Source organism: Camelus bactrianus, chromosome 9 (genome assembly GCF_048773025.1).
Source record: "Camelus bactrianus isolate YW-2024 breed Bactrian camel chromosome 9, ASM4877302v1, whole genome shotgun sequence".
Lineage (NCBI taxonomy): Eukaryota > Metazoa > Chordata > Mammalia > Artiodactyla > Camelidae > Camelus > Camelus bactrianus.
This window is the reverse complement of record NC_133547.1, coordinates 15,130,827-15,157,301: the sequence shown is the minus strand read 5'-3', so window position 1 is coordinate 15,157,301 and position 26,475 is coordinate 15,130,827. Positions and strand designations below refer to the sequence as shown.

At 53.9% G+C, this 26,475-nt stretch overlaps 2 protein-coding genes across 14 annotated transcripts in view; one reads left to right on the top strand and one right to left on the bottom strand.

The window, feature by feature from the left end:
- LOC105065100 (dermokine) overlaps positions 1 to 26,475 on the bottom strand; it is a 37,131-nt gene that overhangs the window by 10,517 nt on the left and 139 nt on the right. For 2 of the 11 annotated variants that reach the window (XM_074369782.1, XM_074369785.1), the window contains exons 1-6: positions 10,898 to 12,553; positions 9,473 to 9,538; positions 9,320 to 9,364; positions 632 to 823; positions 459 to 518; positions 130 to 180 (exon numbers count right to left, since the gene is read on the bottom strand). In XM_074369782.1, coding sequence (XP_074225883.1) covers positions 130 to 180; positions 459 to 518; positions 632 to 823; positions 9,320 to 9,364; positions 9,473 to 9,538; positions 10,898 to 12,244 — 1,761 coding nt within the window. In that variant the 5' untranslated portion in view covers positions 12,245 to 12,553. Of the gene's footprint in view, positions 1 to 129; positions 181 to 458; positions 519 to 631; positions 824 to 9,319; positions 9,365 to 9,472; positions 9,539 to 10,897; positions 12,557 to 12,857; positions 19,068 to 20,927; positions 21,344 to 26,031; positions 26,154 to 26,475 lie in introns of those variants that run through there. The other 9 variants (XM_074369791.1, XM_074369792.1, XM_074369790.1 and 6 more) reach the window with 9 other exon arrangements.
- GAPDHS (glyceraldehyde-3-phosphate dehydrogenase, spermatogenic) lies at positions 16,388 to 26,470 on the top strand. 3 transcript variants are annotated; one of them, XM_010950092.3, is made up of 11 exons: positions 16,388 to 16,502; positions 19,055 to 19,217; positions 20,024 to 20,120; positions 20,299 to 20,405; positions 23,463 to 23,553; positions 23,635 to 23,753; positions 24,156 to 24,237; positions 24,536 to 24,687; positions 24,850 to 25,012; positions 26,059 to 26,156; positions 26,243 to 26,461. In XM_010950092.3, the coding sequence occupies exons 1-11, from the start codon at positions 16,436 to 16,438 to the stop codon at positions 26,313 to 26,315; spliced, it is 1,212 nt and encodes a 403-aa protein (XP_010948394.2). In that variant the 5' UTR covers positions 16,388 to 16,435; the 3' UTR covers positions 26,316 to 26,461. The 3 variants fall into 3 exon arrangements, with proteins under 3 accessions (XP_010948394.2, XP_045368858.2, XP_045368859.2); XM_045512902.2 differs by lacking the exon at positions 16,388 to 16,502 and adding an exon at positions 16,892 to 17,024; XM_045512903.2 differs by lacking the exons at positions 16,388 to 16,502; positions 24,850 to 25,012 and adding an exon at positions 16,892 to 17,024 and having other exon boundaries at positions 26,243 to 26,470.

The following is a 26,475-nucleotide window of genomic DNA, read 5'->3' as shown; positions in this document are numbered from 1 at the left end:
GATGAGAACACCAAGACTGCCTTCCTCCCTCCCCTCCTCTCCTGCTCAGGAATGTGTCTGCCCCGGCTGAGGGGGCAGCATCTCTGTTTTCTCCCTGTGCAAAATGCCCTGCTGGCCCTGCCCTCTTACCCCAGAGTGGCTGGAGCTTCCACCCGAGCCAGATGGCGGGGGGTTGGTGCACTGTGGGCAGAAGGGGACAGGTGAGTTTCCAGACTCCCGTGGAAGCCGTCCCCGCGGGCCAGGCTCTCCTGCCTCCTGTGGCTTGGCTCTCTTTCCCAACATGTCTCTCCGTCAAGGCCCAGCTCGCTCTCCGGAGCCTCCTCCCCGCGCCCACCTCTCCTCCCATCCAATCTGCCTCTTCCCTCAACCTCCCCCCTCCATCTTTCTTCCCCTTTGGTCTCTCCCACTCTCCACCCCACACATCCAGATTCCCTTCTTTACCAGACTCTTCCTCTTACCTCTTTATTTGGGTTGTTGCTGCCTCTCACTGACCCATAACCAGGTTGGGCCACAGCTCCCTGTTGGGAGGGTGAGACTGAGTATGGGATCGGGAGGGACACAAGGGAGGCACTGAGAGAGTGGGCTCAAAGGGAGGGAGGTGGCAGGCATCAGGGCTGGGGAGTTACTTTACCTGAGTGTTGGTCCCCAAGTTGAATGGCCCTCCATGGCCTCCTTGGCCCCAGGAGCCTCCTTGAGAGTTGGTTCCAAAGCTGCCACCTGAGCCCCCAGCGTATACCTGGTCCCAGGGAGTCCCTGGACCTCCAGGATTGCCCTGAGAGCCAGAGATGCCATGGCCATCAGCTGGGGGCTGGCCGTTGGTTCCCTGCAAGAACAACATGGCTACACTGAGTGTGTGTGACCACTGACTCCAGGGCAGGGGAGAGCAGGCAGAGCAACTAAGACAGAGAGGAGCCAGGGCAGGATGGAGGGAGAGGCAGGTAGAGAGAGACCCCAGGGTGGTAGAGGAGGGAGGACCACATGGAAGGAGGCTGGCTCATACAGCCACCAATAAGCGAGCCATTCACTCTTTCATCCTTTTTTCAAGATTCTCCACCCTGCTGCCCACTGCCTCCCTTTCCAGGCCTGGCTTCCAGCCACTCACCCAAGCACTGTTGCCACCAGGCATCCCCTGCCTGGAGCTGTGGGCAGCATCTGCTCCATGTTGAATGATACCCTCAACCTGTCTGCCAGTGTTTCCAAGAGCCCGGGCTCCTTCCCCAAGGCCATGGGCGGCAGCACCTCCCGCCTCATGGCCAGGGACCTCAGAGATTCTGTGGCTGTTGGCTTCTCCCGACTTGCCTCCAAAGGCTTCTCCCAGCCCCTCTCCAACAGCTTCCCCCAGCCCCTCTCCAATGGCTTCTCCCACCATGTGTCCAGCGATCTCCCCAGCATCTGTTCCCTCACTCTTCCCTCTGTCCACCAATGGGCCAGCCTCCCCACTGCCCAGGCACAGGGCCAGCAGGAGGCAGGCCAGGGACCCCTGGAGCTTCATCTCTGCCTCTCTCCTCTCCTAAGTGTCTTCTTCCCACCCAGGTTTACTCGTTTGCCCTTTCTTTTCCTCTGCGTCTGTGTGCCCTCCTCCGTCTTCCCCTTCCTTCTGACTTTTTGTTCTCCCCACTCTAGGTCTGCAGTCTTCTCTCCTTTCTCAGATGCCCCCGCCTTCCCAGAGTCCTCCTCCCTGCCACTACTCCTTATACTGGAGCTTGGGAGAAGGTGGCAGGGCTGAGCAGCCCAGAGTCCCTCCCCTCCGTGACTCAGGGCCAGCCACCCGATAGGGTAATGAGCTGTAATTGTGAGTCTGAGAGTCTGTGTTGAAACAGAGAGGGAGCCCGTGCAGCAGGGAGGGAGGGAGCAATGGGTCGAGACTGGTACAAAAGTCTTCCGATTTCCCAACCCCAGGAATTTGGGGCGCAGGGTGGGGGTGGGGTCGTCTGAGGAGATAGACTGTTGGGTCTCCCAGAGGTGGATGGAGAGGACTTAAGAGAGAGGACTCAAGCAGGAGCCCACGGAGGGTGGAGAGGTGCGGGAAAGGGTAGGGAGCCCAGTGGAACAGGACCCACCCCAGGTGTAAGCCAGCCTGGGTCGGGGGCACCTGAATGAGTGGCAGGTGCCCCTTCGTGGCCTTCCCCTCTCAGTTTCAGGCAGCCTGTGTCTCTCTCATCTTGGCCCCCAGTGCTGCCCTCTTCAGGTGACTGACCACCTCACAGTCTCCCACACCCTCCAGCAGCAGAAAGCCTGGTCGCCGGGAGACGGCCCCGCGGTGGGGACCCCAGGCGTCAGAGAAGGAAGTGGCCACGATCCTGAGAGTGGTCATCAAGGCGTTTCAGTTAGCACTCGGGCTGCTCTTGCTGAGAAAGCTGGGTGTGGAACAGGAGAGATGGGCGGGCCAGCCACCCCCAGGGAATGAGTGGGAGGGACAGACCTAGGGAGGGTGCACCTGACCCGGTAAACCCATCCTGTTTACCAGGCCTGGAGGGGACACGAGTGTGAGCTCACGGCCTCCTGCGAGGGCTGGGACGACACCAGCTCACCCACCCTGCCCCCAGCCTCTCCCAGCAGGGACAAGGCAGCACGGCCAAGGGAGGAGGGGTCAGCACAGGGGCAGGAGCCCCCGTCAGCCCCCTCCCCCGGGCCCAGCTCAGGATGCAGAACTTGGGCATCTTCCCCAGGTCTCATCACTGCTCAGTGAGCGTAGCTGCTTCTCCCAGGAACCCCAGGTCCTCCCACTTGGCACTGCCTTGTATCACTGGGATTCATCACCAGGCTAGGAGGGGCCGGTTTCCACCTGCTTTTCTCAACGTCTCTCGGTCAGTCTCTCTCTCCACCCCAACACCCACACCCCAACTTGTAACACCCAACACCTCTCACGATGTAAACACAATCCCTGTCTGTTCTCCATGGCTCCTTCCTGCCTCCCTGTTATTCCGTTGATGACTCTTTAATGAGGATAATAGTTGTGGTGTTAACAACAACAGCAATAATAATAATCATTGGAGCTCCAGTTTATCCACAGCTTTCTCTGTGCCCAGAGCTGGACTAAGTATTTTAAGGCCCAGACAGCCCTGGGAGAATCAGTCTTATTATTACCCCATTTGGAGACAGAGAATGTGGGGCTCAGAGAGGACACAGTGCGTATGTGATCGAGGCAGAGCCAAGCCCAGCCTGTCCCATCCCCGAGCCCGGCTCCCAGCATCTTCTATCATCTCAGTGCTGCAGACCTTCCTTGCTTTTCAAAGCCCTAATTCTTCTCTGGGTAGAACTGGTTTAGTTTTGCTCCAGGACCACTTGAGGGGTGGAGAGCTTCTCTGCCACTGAGAGTTGTCTTTAAACCAGCTGACTTTCTTAAGTGTATTTTAAGAGAATACTTTATACCACTACTCTCAGTGGAAAGTCAGGCTCACTTGCCCGTAAATGAAAAGTACCAGAAAAACAAAGTGAGAAGAAAACAATGAAATCACATTGTAGCTGACTGTAGCCCCTGTGCCTCTTTGTTGAAAAGGGAGATTGGCCAGTAGGAGAGAGGTATTCAGGGCACACCAGCCCAGGAATTGTCTCCCTCCCCACCCATGCAGAAAGCGTCTAGGAAAATTAAGAAAAGAGTAAGTGTCTCGCAGTGTGATTCGGACTTATTCAAAGCCATGTTCACAACCACCTACATTTTTCTATGTTCTACCTCCTGGGAAAAACTGCCCTCAGACGTCTCTGGACCAGAGAGGTCACTTTAAATCAGCCTTAAGGCATGTTAATTACATACCTGTTGTGAACAGAAACAGAAGACCAGATGCTTTCACAAGCATGATCTCGTTTAATTTTCACCATCACCTCGAGATATAGACGTTATTCCCATTTTACAGGTGAGGTAACTGAGGCCTAGAGCTGTTACACACACACGAGACCATATACAAGATCATGGCAAAATGGAGCTGGCAGAATCTGACAGCTTTTTCTCCTACATCACCATGCCTCCTCTGTTCTTGTCTATAAAATGGTCCACGAGTCTGACATGCCTACGTCATGTCCAGGACCCTCTGATTTCAGCTGTTCCCTTTGATGCACTACTGCATTTATTCAGTAAATGTTTACTGAGTGAGCACTCTGTGACACGCCTATTCTAGGCACTGGGCATACAGCAAGGAACAAGGTCATCAGTCTCTCTCTCTCCCCCTACGGAGCTCACCTTCCTTGTGGGGAAGCTGGACAATAAACAGATCAGGTGCTGATGTGTCAAGGGAGAAACATATAGTGGGGTGAGGATATAGAGAAGACAGAGGGAAACAGCATGGTCAGGAAAGGGCTCTTTCAGATGTGATATGTGAACTGAGACCCAAAGAAAGTAAGAGAGTGAGTCACGAGGCTATCTGGAGATAGAGTATTCCAAGCTAGAGGGGAACAGCAGTGCAAAGGCCCTGAGGCAGGGGGCTGCTTACTCTATTTGAGAAACACTGTGACTGGACCAACGGGGAATGGGAGGAGTTGAAGTCAAAGAGGGAACAAAGCCAGATTGTGAGGCCTCGGGGACCACTGTGAGCACTTTGACTCTGAATGAAGTAGAACCTGCCAAGAGCTTTGAGCTGAGGAAGGCTGTGATCTGACTCAGGTGTTAACTGGGGAACAGACCAGGGTGGGGACATGGTATGAGGACTACAGAGACCAAGTAGGAGACTTCAGGGGGAGAAAGGAGGTTGATTCAAGTATAGAGGGGAAAAATAAAAATAAATAAATAAATAAATAAATAAATAAATAAATAAATAAATAAATAAATAAATAAATAAATAAATAAAAGTGAGGGAATCAAAAAAAAAAAAAAAAGAGCAGATCATATTTTGAATGCTGCACACAATATGTAGTTTTAATGTCTAATGGCCAAGATAGCTGTAATTGTCATCTGCTCAATATTACACAGTACAGAGACATTTTCAAAAGGCAAAGAACTTTAAATTGCTAATTTGTTGGGGGAAATAATTAGGTTTTCAGGCTCATGTCACTATAAAAGAGAGGTAGTGTTCCATGGTTGCGTTGAGCGATAATGGCCTTCAGTTGTATGGTAACTCATGATATATTAAAACAAAGACTGTTATTTGAGCCCCTTACTTTTCTTTTTTTAAATATTCTGATGGTTTTATTAACAAGTATTTAATACATATATTGCATACCGTATATAGTATATGAGGACTGTACAGTACAAATTTATGTTCATAGTTTGACATGACAAAATGTCATTACTGAATTCCCATTGGACTACAGGAGCCCCTAACTTTTCAATTTTTATAACCTGATAATAAAATGAAATATCAACTTCCGCAATAAAATTTCTAAAAGGCAAAGGAAAAAGAATATAGAGGGGAGATGGGGTCTTGGGTGTGGATGATGTCTTTGCTCCCTTCTCTGGAGTCCCGGGCCTCAGGCTGACATCTGCTGGCTCACTGTGTCCGCAGGGCCTGACCTGGAGCCTCAAACTGACCTGGAGTTCAAATCCCGGCTCAACCAGTTACTTAAGATCACCACCACATCATCTTAACAAATCTGTGCAACAGGTTCCTTGTCTGTAAGAGGGGTGAATACGAGGATTGCATGAGGTAACACGTGCAAAGAGCTTAGAACAGTGCCTGGCACTTGGGAGTACTCAATCAATATGTGTTCTTGTAAGACTGTTGGAATACTTCCCTGACACTTGTTTAATTTTGAGACTCAGACACGGCTGCACAGGCACCTCGTGAAAGGCGCAAAGGCAGAAACTTACTTTTGAAGAGGACTTACGTTGAAGTAGCCCCTCACCCTCCCCAGGGTCCCCGGGGAGCATGCCACCTCTCAAGCAGAGACCCCCAGCAGGGAAGCGCTCGATCCAGGAGCCAGCCCTCACTACCTGCTAGCTGGGTGGCCTCCTTCGACTCTCTCCCTTCTCTGAACCTCAGCTTCATCATCTCTAAGGGGGGTAATCACGGTGCCTGTGTCGGGGGAGGTTGGGAGGGTGGATGAATCACGTCTTCACCTAAATGCTTAGCAGAGTCCACGCCCAGTAAAAGATGGCTGTGAGAGTCCCACCCATCTCCCTGTCCCTCCGCATCCCCAGAACTGGCCTCCTCTCTTTCCTGCTCCCTGGCCTGGCTCCGCCTGGCTGTCTCAGGCGCCTAGTTCTTGCTCGCTCTTATCCCAAGGCCTTTCCCAAGTCTGCTCAAGCCAGTAGCCTCCACTCTACGAGATGCCAGAAACTTTGTGCCCAGACTCGACCCCTCCTCTAGAACCTCTTAGTCTAGGGAGAAATGGAAATGAAACCGGTAAATACATAATTACAGTCTGTCACAACACTGGAAAGACCAGGATGCATGCCATGAGAAACAAGGGTGGCCCTTCATGCAGGTTGGGTGAGACCGGAAAGGGAAAGAGAGGCTGGGAGCATGTTCCCGGCAGAGGGACCAGCACCCCAGGCCTCAGGGCAGGAGTGAGCCACCTGTATTTTACCCTTCAGATCCGGCTAAGCTCTTCTTTTCCAGAAGCCTCCCAGGATTGACCCCCAGCTCACACAGATTGTCCCATATCTCTCTGGAACTTTTGAGTGCCCATCCAAGCAAACCCAGCAAGAAAATGGGCATACAAATGAACTCAATGAAAGCTTTTACTTTGTGAAAGAATGAATCCCTTCTCAAAAGGGATTCCTCCAGTCCAGGTGAAACGATGCCCACAGGAGACCATTAGTACATGTGCGGTTCGCATGAATGCTTCCATTCATTGAAATACAGGAAACAAACAGCTGCAATTTACTTTGAGTTGCATCAAAAAGGTATTGGCATGTGGCTAGATGGCTAGGTGGGTGATGGGTGGCTGTGAGATAAAGTAAGCAGAGTCAGATATTAGTGTAGAATGTAAGTGGTGGGTAGGCAGGTAGTCAATGGAAAATTCTTTCATCTTTGCAATAAAATGTTGCAGGAGGAGAGAAGGAACATAGGTGATTAAAATGGTGGTATTCTACAAATAAGGCAAAATGCAGTGAATACAAAGTGTCAAGAACATCACCTTCACAGGGCGCATCAGGCCCCTCCCCTCCCTGGTGTGTCCTTTACTGACACTCCTTTGTGGCTGTTTTCATATTCTGTTTGTATGCCTTGTCGCCCCAGGAAGCCTGTAAATTCCCCAGGGGCAAGAACACTGTCTTTTATTTCTGATCTCACGATTGATGGAATTTGGGGGCTGGAAGCCATGTTTGTAGTCTTCTCCTGCAGACACCCGCCCCCTTCACACGGGAGGAAAGTGTGGCCCCGAGAGGGGAAGGGTGCTGCCTGCAGGCACCCGGTGCTGTTGGAATGTAGGTCTCCCAGCACTCAGGCCCGTGCTTGGCAAGTGTTCTGGAGACTTCACAGGCAACTTGTGAAAGGTCAGGTTCTGGCAATAGACAGGCCTGCTGCTTTCTCATGGGTTACCCCGGGCAAGTGCCCTGGCTCCTCTGAGCCCTAGTTTCCTCATCTGTACAATGGGGATCGTAAGAGAACTTCTGCCTTTGGGCTGTGAGAGGCTTAAATGCTTACAGAGAATGAACAGGACTTCACACGGTACCTGGAACCTACTAAGAAGCTGCTGTCATTCTTCTGGGCTTTGAGCTGCCCATAGGTCAGAAAATTGGGCGCACATACCTCTTTCCTCTCTCTTTCTTCACTGACTCCCCTCCCTACTGAAATGAAGCAGGAAAAGACTTCTGGGTTTTCAGAACAGCCTTGGTAGCTCTGGGCTGTTTCTCCCTCCATTTACCATGTGATCTCGGTCACATTTCTTAACTTTCATGAGCCTCCGTGTGCTTCTCTATAAAATGGGGCAATAGCAGGACCTCTTACCTAACTGGATGGTTGGGAGGATTCGGTGATGTCATGCACGTAAAGCGCAGGGAGCCTCGCACGCCTTAATTGCACAATACACAAAAGCTACTATTGTTATTCCTTTGGTGCCACACCCCTGGATGAGGATGCTACCCCCGTGGGCTTCACCAGGGTTCCTGCCCTCTTCTCTGATGCTTTGGCCCCCATACTGGCTGGGGCAGCTTTCCCTGCACAGATGTCCCTCCCAAAGCCGAGCATGAACTTTGTACTAATGAGGCATGGCTTGTCCCCATAACCGCCCTCGGAGATCTGATCAGCCTGAAATCTACAGTTCAACCCATCCTGTGCATCAGACCCCACGACCCACAGCTCCTTCAGCAAAGTAGCAAGAGGAGAAAAGACAAGCCTTCCTCCAACCCCTTCTTAGGAAGCACCGTGGACCATGATGAGAGTACAGGGGGTTATATTTATTCACAGATCTAAGTACAGCCCTGTTCAGGGACTCCAGAAATCTTTCCCCGCCCCCCACCCCGCCCAGCTCCTTCAGGTCACTTCAGATGATGTGACAACAGGAATGTCAGTCTGTTCAACATGGCCAGTTCATCAGTTTAGGGAATGATGTTGGTGACGCTCTGGAAGAGAGAAGGAGGGAGGGAGGGAATGCAGGGCACATAGCCACAAGCCCTCTGCCCTCACACCCTGTAGAGAATGACAGGGAGGTTGGCCACTCTGGCTCTGGGGTCACCTATTTTCTGGGGACTATCTTAAGCAAGGTGGTACCTGTATGAAGGAAGAACAGGGAGCCAGCCCTCCCAGGTGGAGGTGCCGGGGGCCTCTGTAGGAACTGAGAAGCCTTGTCTGCTCTGCCTGAGAGGCTCTCCTGCCACCTCTATAGCCCAGGAATAAACAAGGATGTGGCCTTGGGTTCCAGGCACTGTCCTTAGGGTTGTTATGCAGCCTCACCCTTCTGCCCCAGTCTCAGGCAGCTGAATATACTGCATGCAAAGAAAAGAACTAGGACTTGACTTTGGGCCTAGAGAGGGGACCGGGATCTTACAGGAGCCTTTATCCTGGAGAGGGGTTGGGGGGCCAACCAGGGGGAGGACGGAGCTACAGTTTCCCGCCACCCAGCACTCTGCCGCCAGGTAGCAGGGCCAGGGCAGCAGAGGGTCCACAGGGTAAGGAGGGAGTCTGGGGGGAAGATGTAGAGGGGAGATGCCGAGCACAGGGAGGGGAGGGTTTCAGCAGCCCCTCCCTCCCTGGCTCCTAGATGCACACGGGCCCCTGGAGATTTTTTCTGCCTCGGGGAGGGAGGGGACAGAAAGTGCCCAAAAGGTGACAGCAGGATGTGCAGGGCCAAGAGCAGTGAAGCAGGAAGGCCAGAGCTGGGAAATGGGTTGGATGGTCTCCGCAGAGGCTGAAAGTCTGTCTACAGTGCAGTTGTCTGGCAACAGGCGACGGGAAGGAGACATGAGAGCATCTCCCAAGCAGGAAGTAGCAATGTGGACACTCACCTTCCACAGAGTTGGAAAGTCGATGAAGGGCTTGTTGACCGAAGCCTGAAGTTCAAGGACAAGAGGGTCAGTCCCAGCGTCTGTCCCACCACCATCCGAGGAGAGCCTCCCCTCCTCCCACCTCCAAGTCCGTGCTGTGCTCGGGAGACTTACTCCAGATGTTAAGGTCGTGGTTGCGACCCCTCCGTGCTGGCCTGTGGATCCGCCTGGATGACCGCCCTGTGGACGAAGCCTGGATTCATTACAACCCCTCAGCCCTTGAGGGTCTCCCAAGTCCCTTTTCCCCGGGGGCCGGCTGGGGCTGGGGCAGGAGGCATAGGCTACCAGAAAGGTCCAGAAAGAAAACTCAGAGCCCATGTTGCTGTGGGAATTCTGTGAGAGGTGGGAGGAGAAGCCAGGAAGGATGTCTGCCCCTACTGACTCGTCTTCCCTTGATTCCCTTTGATTTTAGTTATGAGATGTTCTCAGTTGCTGAGAAGGGGCCTGCCTGGAGAGGGAGCCCAGAGGAGCCACATGAATACCTGGACAGGGTTTCACCTCAGCCCTGACCTCAGAGCTACCCCTTCTACACACACTCTAGCCTGATCCCTGACTCGGGTTGATCCTCTCCTTAATCCTGTCCCCAGGCACTGAGCAAGGCCTCCCCCACCGCACTGCTGCTGCCGGCCTCGGATCCCCAAACAAACCTCCCTCTCTGGTCTCTGTTTGGTGAGTCCTGCCATCTGACTCAGAGCTCCCTCCCTTACTCTGCACACTTTCTCCATAATTCTTTCCTCCCCACCCACCCATCCCTGGCTCCCTGGCTGGCAGCCCATGTGGCTATGGGCTTGAGACCTGGAGAGATGGTGTCCCAGAGACTCCTCATGGAGAGTGGAGGATGGGGAACTGAGGCCAGCAGGAGTCAGCCTCTCCTGGCCTCCGGGATCTGTTCCCTCTACCTAAGTGGGGATCAGGAATCCTCCAGAAGGCCTCTTCTGATGGAGCAGCATAGAGGAAGAAAAAGAACCCTGACTTGGGATTGGCCAAAGCTGAGTGCTCACCCCGTGACCTTGGCAAACCCTTAAACCCCACTGAGCTTCTGTTTCCTTATCTGAGAATCAAAGAGTCAGCAGCCTCACCCTGGCTACCTCAGAGGCTTCTCAGGAAAATTAACAGAATAGGGCTTATCTCCAAAAGCTATTCCTCAAGCTTCCTCTGATGCTCTGGGTTTTCTCAACACTCATTCTGTCTGCAGTGTAATAGATCCTGGCCTCGGCAACTTCTTCCTGTTCCCAGGAGAGGCTGCGTGTTCCTCCCCTTAGATGTCATTAATGAGGAAGACAGCACCCTGAAGCAGGGCTGGGGCCCGTCCACACTCTCTGACAGGGCTTTGCGAAGAAGATGGCTTAGTCTGTCTGACCAGCTAACCACCAGCTCCTTTTTAAGGGACATGGAGACGGAGAAGGAGGACACACTTCCATAGCTGCCCAAGCTTCTGTCACCAAATGATGACTACCTAGGCTCCCCAAATGTCCCAAGGGTTTAACCTCTCCCTCTCCCAACACCCTTATCCCCATTACCCCACCCTTGTTCACCTACATTCAGCGGCTGTTTGGCCTCCTTGCCGGCTTGGTTGACCCCATTATGAACATTCTGCGGCAACCTGTCCTCCTCCTTCCCGGCCTGGCCAGCAGCATGGTGGACACCTTGGCCAAGTTTCTCCGCTTCCTTTCCAGCCTGGCCAGCAGCGTGGTTGACCCCTTGGCCAAACTTCTCTGCCTCCTTTCCGGCCTGGTTGACCCACTCCTTCCCAGCCTGGTTGACCCCAGGATGAACACTTTGGGCTATTTTGTCTCCGTCTTTCCCAGCCTGCTCAGCGGCATGGTGGATGCCCTGACCAAACTTCTCTGCCTCCTTCCCAGCCTGCCCAGCGGCATGGTGGATGCCCTGACCAAACTTCTCTGCCTCCTTCCCAGCCTGCCCAGCGGCATGGTGGATGCCCTGGCCAAACTTCTCTCCCTCCTCCCCAGCCTGCCCAGCGGCATGGTGGATGCCCTGACCAAACTTCTCTCCCTCCTCCCCAGCCTGCCCAGCGGCATGGTGGATGCCCTGACCAAACTTCTCTGCCTCCTCCCCAGCCTGCCCAGCGGCATGGTGGATGCCCTGACCAAACTTCTCTGCCTCCTTCCCAGCCTGCCCAGCGGCATGGTGGATGCCCTGACCAAACTTCTCTCCCTCCTTCCCAGCCTGCCCAGCGGCATGGTGGATGCCCTGACCAAACTTCTCTGCCTCCTCCCCAGCCTGCCCAGCGGCATGGTGGATGCCCTGACCAAACTTCTCTGCCTCCTTCCCAGCCTGCCCAGCGGCATGGTGGATGCCCTGACCAAACTTCTCTCCCTCCTTCCCAGCCTGCCCAGCGGCATGGTGGATGCCCTGACCAAACTTCTCTCCCTCCTCCCCAGCCTGCCCAGCGGCATGGTGGATGCCCTGACCAAACCTCCCTGCCTCACTTCCCGCCTGGTTGACCCCATGATGGACCCCATGAATCACTTTGTCTGCCTCCTTCCCAACCTGTCCGGCAGCGTTGTTGACCCCATGGGCAAACTTCTCTGCTTCCTTTCCTGCTTGTCCGACGCCACTGTTGAGCCCATGGGCTACCTTGTCGAAGCCGTGGTTGAGCCCCTGGATGCCCTTGTCCAGCTCCTTGCCGGCTTGGTTTCCCATGCTGCTAAGTCCATTAAAAACTTTCTCCACTTCCCTTCCAGCTTGAGTGATTCCATTATTGATGCCTTCCAGGGCCTTGCCCACCTCTCTCTCTGCATTGCTCAGCCCTCGGTTGATCCCTTCAATGACCTTCTCAATGGGATCATCCTTGACCGCCCATCCAGGCAGGGCTCCCAACAGCAGCAGGAGGGAGCAGGAGCTGACCACACTGGCAAGATGCATATTGTTGGGGAAGTGGGGAGGGTGCAGAGAGGAGCCAGGGAGGCAAAGCTGCTATTTATCCTATGCCTGCCTTCCTCTTCTCCACCCCTCATGACTCAGTTACCCCTGGGAGGCACTGACTTGATCCCCAGTCAGGGAGGTATTTCCCAGGGAGATTTGGGGTTGAACAATGAAGAGGAGGAGGAGGAAGAGAGGGTGAGTCATGAATGGAGAAGACTCACGTGGCATCTTTGCTCCTTATCAGGCTCAGGCCCTCCACCCCAGAGCCCAGATGTCTGCCCTTCCAACCACCTCCTCTTTTCATTCCTCACCCACTCTCTAGGCCTCCTCTCTCCCAATTCCACCCTACCTTCAATCACCCTTCGTCCCTGGGGCCCAGGCCTGGTTCTTCAGGATCCTCATGCCTCCCAGGATTCAGCTTCCCCAGCAGTAAGAGACTGGAAAGATGGGAGGCACAGTCAGAGGGAGGAGAGCACCCCCGGGGAGTTGAGGGAGTCGCCAGGCCTTTATCTTTTTTTCCCCAGACCTTACTCTTTTCATTCTTGTTGACCCCACCCCCCCGCATTTACTGTGCTCCAGCCACACAGGTCTCCTCCCTGGTCTTCAAACATACCCAGCTCATTCATGGCCTCATGGCCTTTTCACTTGCTGTTCTCTCTGCCTGGAATGTAGAACGCAGATCTTCACAAGGTGGGTTCCCCCTCATTTTCTTCTTGGTTCAAATATCACCTTCTAAAACAAAAACAAAAACAAAAACAAAAACAAAAACAAAAACAGAAACAGAAACAAAAACAAAAACAAAAACCCTTCCCTCCCTGGCCATACACCATATATACTCTGTAATACCATCCTTCAGTTTTTATAGCTCTTACCACAATCCCAAATTATCTTCTTTTACTGTCTGTCTCACCTATCAGATTATAAACTTTCAGAGGATGGGGCCTTAGTCTGTGTTGGTCACTGCTATATCCTCAGCTTATAGAATATTGCCTGGGGTTCAGGAAATATTTCTAGGATGAACAAACAGATAGATTAGAAGCCAGGGGAAGACAATTCAGGCCTGAGCCTGAGTCTAAAGGGGGCTGGAGGGAAGGTCACCTGGATCCCCAGAGTAGCATAGGGTCCCATGGTGAAGGGTGCAGATTTTAGAGCCAGGATCACATTCTCATCCTGCCTCCCAGCCCTGGGGCAAGGGCAGGGGGCCGACTGCCATGAGCTGGGACAGGACGCAGTGTCTCCTGAAAAGCCGGTTGAGGCAGCCACGGGGAGGGGCCGAAGACTCGGGGTGGCAGGAGACTGTCAGCCAGAACCTGGGCTGAGGGCCAGGAGCTCATCCTTCCTGCCCTCCTCCCCACTGAGGCCTCCTAAGTCCCAACCTGAAGCCCCAACTGGTTAACATATTGGCAGGGGCTGAAGAGAGAAACAGCTGAGGGTTTGCCCTCGGTGTGGAGAGGGGCTGCAGAGGGATGCACAGAGGGTGGGAGGGCGGTCTGCTGCAGCCAAACTATCTAGAGCTAGTTTGGAGGGAGGCTGAGACCAGAAGGATGAGGGCCAGTGTGTGGGTACAGTTGGGTGCAGGGGTGAAAGATACTGGGGTTTTGGTGCCAAGAGGAAAGACTGGGAGGTGGGGTGGAGGTGGGACTGCTGGTGGGAAGGCCGCGTAGAAGGAATGCGCAGGGTGTGAGTGAATGGGGTGGCAGAGTTATGTATGTGGGTGCCCAGGTGGGGCAGGAATCTGCACGTGTTTTCAGGCTTTGCTCAAACAAGGGCGACAAGGCCCATTCCCCTTGGAGGACCCAGGGTTCCACCCTAGACCCTGGTTCCACCCAGAATCAGGCATCCCGGACCCAGAGAACCAAGGACCTTTTGCCTTCTCTAGGCTCTGCCTGCAGAGGGTGACTAATTGTGCCACCTCTCCAAGCTTGTTTCCCAGTTTCATGCTCCAGCGACAAAGCCAAATCCCTGGGCAACCTCAGCAGTGGCTTTTGTGCCCCTGTCCAGCACCTGAATGAGGGAGTTCCCTGTGCCAGGAGGTTGCTGGGTGGAGAAGGGTGAGTGGTGAGCTTCAGAATTCTAATCTGCACCAAGATTGAGAGGTGGGGTTTCTCCTCTGGAAATGTCCTCTGCTTCTCTCTCCCACCCATCTCTCTGCCCCGTCCTACCATCCTCTGTCAGCCTCGGTCCCTCTCCTCAGTGCTTCACTCCCATTTGCCGTGATTTGATTCAGGATTTTGGCATCCATCTCCATACACGAGATGAATCTGGAGTTGTCCTTTCCTTGCCATCCTCTGCTGGTTTTGGTCACGTGGCGGTGCGGGTTTCCTCAGTACGTCAAGGCGGTTTCCACTGCTGATCTATCACAGGTCCCCAGAGCACTCCAGAGAAGCATGCCACGTGTGTACACACAGCGTGCTTGTCACCTTGCAGGGCCTCAGAGCAAGTGCCTGACCCAGAGTTACTCTGCACAGGAGCTGCCACTGGGCTTCCCAGCTCTGGTCAGGATCTGCAACAGTTCCTACAGGATGGCAAATATTTGTTCCCCATTCTTCAGCAGATCTTGCCCATAAAATCATCCAGATCTGAATCAGCCTTTGGAAGGATAGATCTTAACTCTCTGTTTCTTCTCTTGTTATTGGCCTACTCAGATTTGCCATTTCTTTTTGCACCAGTTTTGATGTTTCAGATTTTCTACAAAAATTTTGATTGCATCTATCTTTTCATACCAGTGATTGTAAAGTTGTACCAAATTGGTCCCTTTGCAGTCCTGGTTTTATTTGCGCACTCTTTCCCCGCACCTTGATTATACATGTTAGGTTTGTCCCTCTTTGTTTACTTAGTATCTGGTTTTTGGTCTTGGTTCATTCCAATCTCCCCATCTATACGCTCAGCCTCTTTTCTGTTCCACCTCTCCTGGGCCATGCGAGCAGGAGGGCCTCACGCTTATCCGTGGCAGGGTCCTAGCAAACTGAGTACCCATGGAGGTTTGGGGAAGGAAGAGGTTGTCATTCTGCCCATTCTTGCTTCCACACCTCTCTCTGGGATGATGACTCCTTCTTGGCCCAAACCCCCACACCCCCTAAATCTTGGTCACAGTTGTGTGTCAACTGGCGCTGCAAGTGAAGGTGACTTCTTGTGAGTCACAGGTGTGCACGCAAGCCCCCACCCCAGTGCCTTGGTGAAAGAGAGCCATCTGCCCATCTGTTCTTCCCCAAATGTTCATGGAAAGCCTGCTTGGTGTCAGACACAGTTCAAGGGGCTGGAGGCCCAATGGCGAACTAAACGGAAAAGACAGCTCAAAAGGGAGGCACTGAACAAGTAAACCAAGATCACAGCAAACTACCTGAAAAGCCATGAGGAAAAGAACAGGGTGCTGGGGGATATCAGACAGGACTTGAGGGTTACTCTAAGACTAGAGATGAGAAGAAACCTCAGGAGGTGACATTTATTTACTCACTCTGGTAGTATTTACTGAGCAAACAACTTTTTAAGTGCCAAATACTCTTCTAGTCAACAGGATATAAAAGTGATGAAGGCAGACAAGCACTCTGTCCTCCCAGAGCTTACAGTCTGGTGGGCAGAGGCAATGGGCAAGAAAACAAATAAACAAGATGATTTTTAGAGACACATGCTGTGAGGAAAATCAAAATATAGAGTGTAACCCTAGAGTAGTTTTGCACATTGAAACATCTAACCCAGGATGGGAAGTCAGATGAGGCTTCCTGGAAGATGGGTAGATGGAGGGAGTGGGGATGATGGCAGAGAGTGACTGAGAGAGGAGAGAATTTTAAATGGGGAGTCCAGAGGGCCTCTCTTAAAGGGTGGCTCCTGAAGGAACGCAAGAGGCAGCGAAGGAAAGGCATTGGCAGGGCTTCCAGGCAAAAGGAAACAGCTAGGGTAACTCCTGAGGAGGGTGGAGAACAGCACGGGGCCAGTGTGCCTAAGAAGAGACAGAGACAGAGAAAGGGCTTTGAGGATCAGCATAAAAAGTTGGATTCCATTCCTGATACCAGTGGTCGCCTTGGAACTGTGGTGCACGGCATGCAGACGTCACACGCCTCGACTGGGACACGCCTTCGCACAGCCGCCTCTGTGACGTCACTGGGCACAGTGACGCCACAGCAAGAAATACCGGTCTTGCAGTAACAACGCGCCGGGTGCCGGGGCGGCCGGGCCATGAAATCTTAGGAGGCCATGTCGAAACGCGACATCGTCCTCACCAATGTCACCGTTGTCCAGCTACTGCGACAGCCATGCCCGGGTGAGGGAGGCGGCGGAGTGACCCCGGGGACGGTTAGAAGGGCGGTCGGGGACCACCTGTCCCCAGATGCGCGCCCCGCCGGCGAGCGTGCGCACCAGTGGTATCCTCCCGCCAGGAGCCGGGCAGGAGGCGCGGGGCGGGCAGCCGCCGGCCAGCCCGCCGGGACTCTTCCCCCTGGAGCCCCTGCCCTCGCTCCCTCCTGCTTCACCCTCCTTACCACCCGGTTTGGGGCAAAATGTTCTCTGTGGAATTGGTGGAGGGGACCGGGACCCCGCCCCGAGGGCAGGCTTTGCGAGGAAGGATAGAAGCCGGGGCGGGACGGAGATTGGAGCCAGGTTTACTAGGAGGCACCTCTGAGGACAGTCTCCGGGCGGTGAAGAACCTCGGGAGCGAGATTTCACATAAAATGCTGCTGCTGGGTAGCAGCGCGAATGGGTCGCTTGAGGGCTGGTAGACTTTGTCCTCTCTGGATTGCACACAGCGAGGACGCTTGCGCCCAGGGCCGCGCCGAGCTCTTTACAGGTATGCGTTCAATGAAACCTCGCAGGCCAGCGTTTAGTGTTCCCATTTTACAGAGCGGCCACCAGAGGTAAGAGGACACAAAGCATGTCCCTGGGTCTCAGCGCGGGAATAGTGGAGCTGGGACTCGGAGTCCCTGCTCTCAGCCACAGGGCAGCCCTGCCTCCCCCTGCCAGAGGTGCGCACACACACTCCTGCCAGACAAACCCAAGCCTTCGGCGGCCTCAGTGGCGGCAGGCAGGCGAGGCAGGTGGGAAGTCTACGCACCGCAGGGGTGGGCGTGCTTGGGCTCGGTCAGGGCTCCAGAGTCCGGGAGGTTCCGGAAGCCGCAGCAGCAGGCAGGTTAACGGTTGTGGGTCTTGAATCCCCTCCCTGCTCATCACTGGCTCAGTGGCCTCGGGCCTCGGTTTCCCCTCTGTAAAGTAGGTTTATAGGGCATGCCTCAGAGGATTCAGTGAGCTGATGCAGGTGAAGAGCTCTCAGCACAACACCTAGACAGTGGTGGCACCCAGGAAATGGGAGCATCACTATAATTGGTAGAGAGCACGCCTGCACCCGTGTTTCACCAACCAGGTGATGCTTCATCACTGAAGCTCCTCTGGGCCCTTCCTTCCCAGAGCAGCAGCTCTCCTCCAGCCCCCGTACCCTACCCTGGAGCAGAGGGGAGAAGGGAGGCTGGGGGAAGTCAGAGAGGAGGACCACCTGAGTTTCCTTTTGAAAAGTCACTGAGGGCTCAGATCCCCACTCTTAACCCATAGAGACAGATCACCCCTTTTCATGATAGCAGAAACAGAACCCCAAGGAATACATTCTTAAGGTCACCAGTAACCACAAGGTTGCTACCACCAATAAAAACTAATACTTTTGTGAACCTATAGTGTCACGGGAAACACTCACAGCCCAGCCTCAGGCCACAAGGCCTGTGGCAGCCTGGAGAGGTCAGGGAAAGAGACAGGCCAGCTGACAACCAGCTCCTAACCCCACTCCCTCCCAGATGCCGATTCTGGTGCCAAACACGACTCCTACCTTCACTCTCCAGCCTCTCTCCAACCCTTCCCTCTCCTTTTCTTCAGGAATACTCCTAATGTCAGGCTTTCTCCTTTCTATTAAAATCAGCACCATCTGGGCCTTGAAATCTCACTGAGTCCTCACTGTAGCCCCCAGGTGGAGGGTTGGATGTGACACCAGGAAATAGGCCAGAGAGGTTCATTAACTTGCCCACAACCACACAGCTGGCAGGTGGCTGAGCTGGGGTGGACACCCAGGCCTGATCCCCAGCTTGAAACCCTCTTGCCAGCCAGGCCCCCTGACTGCGGTCTCCACCACATCTCTCCTCCTCTCTTCAAGCCCTCATCTGTAGCCCAGGTAGCATAGCTTCAAGCACAGGTGGTTTTCAACGCAGGATGGAAGGGGAAGTGTGTGTCTGGAGAGGCAGAGGCTGATACGGGTTTCCATTTTTTATGACAGACCTGCTCCCTACACTTTGTAAAGGTAAGAATCACCTGGAGTGCTTGTTAGAAACAGGATTCCTGGGCCTCAGTACAGACCCACTGAGCCAGATTCCCTAGAAAGAGGCCTCCCTGGTGATTCTTACCAGAACAGCTTGGGAACCACTAGGCTAGATCAATTATCAGACAAGTCTGGGAACTGATCTTTGAAATACTAATGTATATGGAATGTTTCCTAGACTCCATCATAAGATTACATATATTACCTCATTTAACCCTCACAGTGACCCTCTGGGAGCACTATTATCACCTCCATTTTACAGAGGAGGAAACTGAGGCACAGAGCAGTTGTTAAAATACATACCCAGTGAGTTGGGATCTCCAGGGAAGAGGCCCTGGCATTGATATTTTAAAGCAAGCCCACCCCCTGCTCATTCTATGGATGAGGTAGGTACAGGACACACTGGGCTAGATGGTTGGCCACTAGGGCCAGGAGCCAGCAACAGGTTCTAGGAGGCAAAGATGGTTCATTCTGTCACTGTGATGATGGTACAGCTCGTGGCCTCTCTCCCCCACTCCCAACAGTGACCAGAGCACCACCCCCACCTGAGCCCAGGGTTGAGGCAGAGCCCCAGCCCCAGCTCCAGCCCCAGCCCGAGCCCCAGCCCCAGCAAATCAAGGAGGAAATTCCACCTCTTCCACCTAAGAAGGTTTCTGTGGCTCGGAAGCTGACCGTCGGCATCAATGGGTGAGTTGTCCCTGGCCCCTGAGCCATTCCTGAAGCTTTAGGGCCCAGCCTCTTGTCCATTACTGACTAGGGCATCTCCACATTTCTCACCAGTGCTTTCACCCCGCGCATCTGAGAGAAACACGGGAAAAGGTAGACAGGGCTCCACCCTCCGCTCACATTCTGGTGGGAAGACAGCAAATAAGGAACATGACAGCTCGGTGATGAGCAGTATGGAACTCAGGGGTATAGGCAGACCGGAGAGGGCAGTGCTAGCTGGGGAGTCAGGCAAGGCCTCTGGGAGGGGACACTGGAGTGAGGCCTGAGTGACAGCTGTGCAGCAAGCAATGGCTCTGGGGTGTAGGTGGCAGCTCAGTGTTCTAAGGACAGGCAGGAAGTCAGCATGGCTGGTGTGGCACAAGCAAGGCAGAAGCGGGGAGGGCGGTGGAGAGCCAGCAGGGCCCTGGTAGGCCACAGTAAGAGTCTGGATCTGATTTTACTGACAGAGAGCTGTGGAGGTTTTCAGGCCAAGAGATTTAATCTGACCTGAAGTTCTACACGACCCATCAAGCTAAAAGGTCATGAATAGGGGTGGAGAATGGACAGAGAGAGGAAGCACAAAAAACACTGACAAGGCTGGCAAGGCCACCTGGGCAGGATGACAGTGGCCCATGCAGAGCTCATTGCCTTCTTCCCTCAGACTGAGAAATTCCACCCAGTCCCATTGAATGGGCCTCCTTTCCATTACCCTCTTCTCTTCTGTCCTCCCCTCTGCCTGCTGGCTGAGAGTTCTGAGGACAACCCCCACAACCCTTGTCCCTGGACAGATTTGGACGCATTGGCCGCCTGGTGCTGCGTGCCTGCATGGAGAAGGGCGTTAAGGTGGTCGCAGTGAATGACCCATTCATTGACCCAGAATACATGGTGAGCAGCAGACAAAGGGTGGGATGGGGAAGAGTGGGACCTGGGTGGGGAGCAGGTTCAGGGGAGCTCTGTGGAAGGCTCCCAGCTGCAATGTGGAACTTTCACCAAGGTGGGGACTACCTGGGGATGCTCATTTCCCCCCCACCCCCAAGACTAGGAGCCATTCTGTCTCCTGCAGGTGTACATGTTTAAGTATGACTCCACCCACGGCCAATACAAGGGGAGTGTGGAATACAGGAATGGACAGCTGGTCGTGGATAACAATGAAATCAGTGTCTTCCAGAGGTAAGGGTGCTGTCTGATGCAAGCCTGTAACGTACTGCCGCAGGGGGTGTCAGGATGACCGGAATGGGATTCCAGCCTTTCACGTGGGCTTCATAACCCCCCTAAATTGTGTGCACACACCTCTGGGTACTGGTTTGGAAAAGGGGCCTCAGAGAAGTTCCTGATCCCTAGAATTGTTAAGATGCACTAATCTAGAAAAATGCCCCAGTGTACTCAAAATGCTTCAACACACACGTGCATGTTTTCTCACAGGCATATCAACTCCACTTGTCTAAAATTCAACTCCTGATTATCTTTCAACCCTTAAATCTATTCACCTCCCTGCCCAGGAAACGGCATTGCTATCCAGCCAGCTCCTTCTACTCGGTTCCCATGGAGCAGCCACAGAGGCCTTTTAAAACATCAACTGGGTCTGGTTACTCCCCTGTTTAAATTCTCCAGTGGCCTCCCACAAATAAACCCCAGCTGCTGACGGGGCCCCCCACGAACCACATGCCCCATTCCCCAGCCTCTCCATGTTACCTCAGCCACACTGGCCATCAACCTCCTGGGACCCTGCACCAACACCTCTTTTTAGGACTCACTCGACATTGTTCTCACTGAAAAACTCCTCCTTCATTTAAAGATATGTTTAGAATCTGTAAGTTAAAAGCAATAACATTAGATGTTTAATATGCTTCAAATAGGAACATTTTCATGATACCAAAAAAATGTATAAAAGGGGAAATCGTAACCTGACTTTATCTTTCCAATGTATATCCGCCACTGCTGGCTCTGTGGCTGCCTCCGATCTTACGCACGCTCGCACACATGTGCTCGGGAGCTTTCTCCAGCCCCAGGCGAGATCTGCTGCCGTCCCAGCACTACTCCCAGCAGGTCCACCCTCCGCCCCATTACTTGTTTGTGGCGAGCTGGTCAGGTATGGGTGGAGGCAGGGTCTGGAGAGTCAGTGAGAACGGGAGAAACTGCTGGACCCAAATCTGAAATCACGACTCCAAAAACAATGCCAAGTTCCAGCACAGCAGTCACTACTCAGACATACTATGTCCTTTGCTTCCTCAGCCTGGGCACCAGCATTCCTGCCACCCAGGGCATTCTCCCCACTCTGCCCCATCCCTACACAGCTTCCCTCAGAGTGTGCCCCTCTCAGGTGCTGCCTTCTTTGGGGACTGCAGCGGTCCCTTGCCCCTCTCCCCCACAGGATGCAGGTGTCCTCCAGGCAGTCAGCACAAGCTGCACTGTGTGTGTACTTTACCCTGCTCCACTCTTTCTAGTCAGGTGACCCTGGGCAAGGGAATGAACTTCCCTGAGCCTCGGGTTCCTCGTGTACTGGATGAGGATGCTGGCGATACTGACCACAACCGTGGCAGGGAGCAGGGCTGGAGGTATGTGGGGAGCACCAGGAAGGACATTTTCCCACAAGGCCGAGCCTCCTGGCAGGGAGGGCCCTGTCAGTTTGCGGCACCAGTGTTGCTCTGGCACCCGCAAGGTGCAGGCTTGCCTCTGGGTAGACTCAGCACTTCCTTGATGAATGAAGAGAATCCTCCAAACAGGCCCCGGCAGGAGGCCAGGGCCCCTGACAGCCCAGGGGAAGGGGCTGGGGCCTCCTGGGGCTGACTCTTTGCCCCATGCCCGCTCAACTGCTACAGAGGAACCTGCTGAAAAGCCTTCCCCCTACTTGGAAGGCAGGAAATGGGATGCATCAGAGAAGAGCTAGTTGGGTCAGATGATGAAAACTGGGACCTGAGAGCAGACGAACAGGGAGTGAGAAGAACCATGTGTGGTGGCCCAGGGAGAAGAGAGGGGGCTGCTCATGCATAGGCCTTGGGGCCAGCCCACCTGCGCACCCAGCCCACTCTGCCTCCTCCTCTCCACCTCTGCCCTGGCTCCTCTGAAAAATGCCAATGTTAACAATACTAACTCCTCAGGTCATCAAGGTCAAATGAGTTCAATACAGGTAAAGCACTTAGAACGTGGGCACACGGCAGGTGTTCAGTAACATGTGCAGGATGGCTAATGAAAAAAAAAAAAAAAAACTCCAGAAGTAGTGATTGAACCCCTCTGGAGGGAGCAGACCCAGCCCTGCTGCCATGGATGGTCCAGAAGATGAGACAGACACTAACAAATAGTCACAAAAGCAAATATTGCAGTTGTGCTAAACCCTGTGAGGGAAAAAGCCAGTACACAGTTTATTCACTTATTGTTCATTTGCTAAAGCCAAGTGGAAAACAGCAATACTAGATGTTTAATATGTTTCAGGATGTTTTTTTTTTTTTGCAGGCGTAGGTAGTGAGGTTGGTTTGTTTGTTTACTTATTTATTTACTTTCTCCATGGAGGTCTTGGGGATTGAACCCAGGACCTCGTGCATGCTCAGCATGCACTCTACCACTGAGCGATACCCTCCCTTCAATATGTCTCAAACACAAACATTTGATATCAAGTAAAAATGTTTATTTCTAAAACAGGAAACAGCAAACCTCCTTCACCTTTCCAGTATAAACCACTTGCCACTGCTGGCCCAAGGGCTTCCTCAAGGCTTCAGTCTCCCTGAGTGTACCATTCTCTGGGTGTGGAGTCTGTCTTCAGGGACTCACCCGGCCTCTGGCAGCAGGACCCCTGTTGTAGGAGCTGGGCAGTAAAGACAAGAGGGGCTAGGAGGGCTATGATGAGGCCGCCAGGAGCGGCAGGGCGGGCCTCGCCCTCCCGTGGTCTGCATTCTGGGCAGCATATGTAGAAAGGGCCTGACCTGGCTGGGAGTAGTCAAGATGGTTCCCTGGGTAGGGTTGAGGCCTGAGCTGGGGAGGTGGCAGCTTGTACCCAGGCATAGCTGGAGTGGTACAGCCAAGAAAAGAGAAGTGACCTAGCAAAGGGGTTGTGATGAAAGGCAAGACCCGCAGGGCTGAACCCATCTGGGGTAGCTAGGTGTGTGTGGGGGGCAGGGGACAGACGGCGAGGAAGGAAGGTGTCAGCCTTTCAAATGACTATGAAAGCCACGGACTATGAAGGCAAGGCCCTGCAGGGGAGAGACTGACCACGGCGCTGCCACCTCTCCACAGCAAGCAGCCCAAAGATATCCCCTGGAAGTCTGTCGGGAGCCCCTTTGTGGTGGAGGCCACAGGCGTGTACCTGTCCTTAGAGGAAACTTCAGTAAGTGGGGGAGACGTGCCCAGGGCTGGTTGGGGGGTGTGGCACTGGAAGCACCTCATGACGCCTGTGCTCCTTCCCTAGCCCCACATCGAGGCAGGTGCCCTGCGTGTGGTCATCTGTGCACCCTCTCCGGATGCACCCATGTTTGTCATGGGGGTGAACGAAAAGGACTATAACCCAGGCTCCATGAAAATTGTCAGGTAATGGGCAGCAGCATTCTGCAGTGTGTGGGTGGTGCCCGGAGGACAGGCCAGCCTGCGCTGGGGAATGGTCTGATTCATCCTTCCCACTCCCACTCCCAATCGGCCCCTGGTGCTTTTTGCACATCAGTCCACTTCTCCTTCTCAAAGTCTTAACAGCCATCTTGTTAACACTGCCCAAAAACCATCTGCTAGAAATGCAGGACTTCTGGAGAACACGCTTGGGGAGCTTCCCCCAGCTGCAGTGCTTCCTTCAGTCTGCAGGCATCCCCAGTGATCCCTCATCCCCATCCCAACTTTTCACAAAACCAAGCCTGAGTGCAAACCCTGAAAGCCAGGTAGCAGGGAGGGGTGGCCCTATGACTTGCCTCACAGTGCAATCGCACATCTGGGCTGTTTCAGCAACGCATCCTGCACCACCAACTGCCTGGCACCCCTCGCCAAGGTCATCCACGAGCGATTTGGGATTGTGGAAGGGCTGATGGTGAGTTGGGGCAAGGTGGGCAGAAGGGGTGGCTGGGAAACTGTACCTCTTCTTCCCAGGACTTGGTATGTGGAGTTAATAGGGAGACACTGGTTTGGGGAGGAGAGGTCCACCAGTGATGAAGTCTTTTAAAACTCTGTGCAACTCACAAAAGCTGGACCCTGCCTGCATGTGCCCCTCCTGACTGGTGGTGGTGGCCCTGCCAACCTCCACCCCTGGGTCACCACCCTGGGCCTGGGAAAGAGGCATAGGAGCTTAGGAGCCAGAAGGCCTCACCTCGGCTCTCTTCTTCCCCAAGACCACAGTCCATTCCTACACTGCCACCCAGAAGACAGTGGATGGTCCATCGAAGAAGGCCTGGCGAGATGGGCGAGGCGCCCACCAGAACATCATCCCAGCCTCCACAGGGGCTGCCAAGGCTGTGGGCAATGTCATCCCAGACCTCAAAGGGTAGGAGGGCACAAGGGTGCAACCAGGGTAGGGGACATACCCCAGGAGGACTGGACGGGCCCCTAATCCTTGAGGTGTCTACTGAGGGGAAAGCAGAGACAAAGGCAGATGATGGAGAATTCCCTGGGTTCTGATTCCCACCCCTGATGTGGGATTCTCCAGGAAGCTGACAGGAATGGCATTCAGAGTGCCAACCCCAGATGTGTCTGTTGTGGACCTGACCTGTCGCCTGGCCCAGCCTACCCAGTACTCAGCCATCAAGGAGGCCATAAAAGAAGCAGCCAAAGGGCCCATGGATGGCATCCTTGCCTACACTGAGGATGAGGTAGGGGCTAAGGCGAGGGGACCCTGGAAGGAGACCTCTGGGGAGGGAGCGTGATTTTCCACTTGCCAAGGAACTGCAGGGCTGGGAAGGTCAGATCTCCCTGCCTCGGGGTCTTCACAATTGCTGCCCCTTTGGCCTGGAAAGCTTCTCCCCAGGTGGCCACATAGTCTGCCCTCCCCTCCTCCAAGTCGCTACTTCAGCCTCGCACCTCAGAGAGATGTTCTTTTTGTGGCCCTTCTCCTTATCTGAAACATCATTTCTGAGTCACTGTTGGCCCTGCTAGCATGTGCACTCTGAGAAAGAAGGGACTTCGGGACTCTCTTTTCACTTCTGTAGCTCCAGCTGTCTTCCTAGGGCCTGGCACACATCAGGTGCTCAATGCAAGCTTAGTGACAAGGGCTCCCACTTGTCAGTACTTGCTCGGGGCAGGCCATGGCCAGAAGCCCTCCCTGTGAGGAATGGATGTCACCATCCCTTTGCTCCCAGTAGTGCCATCTCTGTATGTCCACCTTGGTGCTGTCTCCGTTTCAGGTCCTGAAGGTCCACCCTCACACAGCTGCTAGGTTCTCTTCAAGAAATCAGATCACATCAACCCCACTGCTTAAAACCTTCCTGTGGCCCTCCCACCATGCTAGGGCCAAACCCCCAGGGCCTCTGTGCTGAGCTCCCTCCAGCTTAGACTATGCTGAAGGCTGGAGTTGACGAGATCCTCCCAGCCAACCAGAGCCAGACTCACTGCCTCTTCTCAGGGAGGGCCTCCTTGCTGACCCATTCCAAGTGCATTATTCCCAGGAAGTGATCTCCATTGGTGGAGCATCAGAGGCTGTTTGTGGTCTGTGCCCCTTGGCCAGTGCCCGCCGCCCTACCCCGCCCCCTGCAAATCCCCTGTGTCTTCCTCATACCCTGTCCCCTAGAACCTGGACACAGTCGGGCTCTATTACATACTATAGATAAATGGATAGACATTGTGCCCAAGAGTCAGAGCTTGAGCTCCCGGAGGTCCTTGCTCTGTAACTCACTATTATCTTTGAAATTCTGACCCCCAGGTCGTGTCCACGGACTTTATTGGCGATACCCATTCGTCTATCTTCGATGCTAAGGCCGGCATCGCGCTCAACGACAACTTCGTCAAGCTCATTTCCTGGTAAGGGGAAATGAAGAGATCAGAGGACACTGGGGGAGACTAGGGGGTCAGGAGGCATCCCCTGACCCCCCTCCCTCCCTCCCCAGGTACGACAACGAATATGGCTACAGTCATCGGGTGGTGGACCTCCTCCGCTACATGTTCAACCGAGACAAGTGAAGCGGGCTGGACCGCCTCTGCTACCCTATGCTCCAGGGCCAGAACCTGTCCCTCCTGTCCCTGCCCTCAGCTGCCCCTGCTTCCCCCCAGAAAGGTGGGCGTCCCGCGCGAGGGGCCTGCGCCGCTGGGCCAACGGTGAAATAAAAACCCAGAGTGCTCA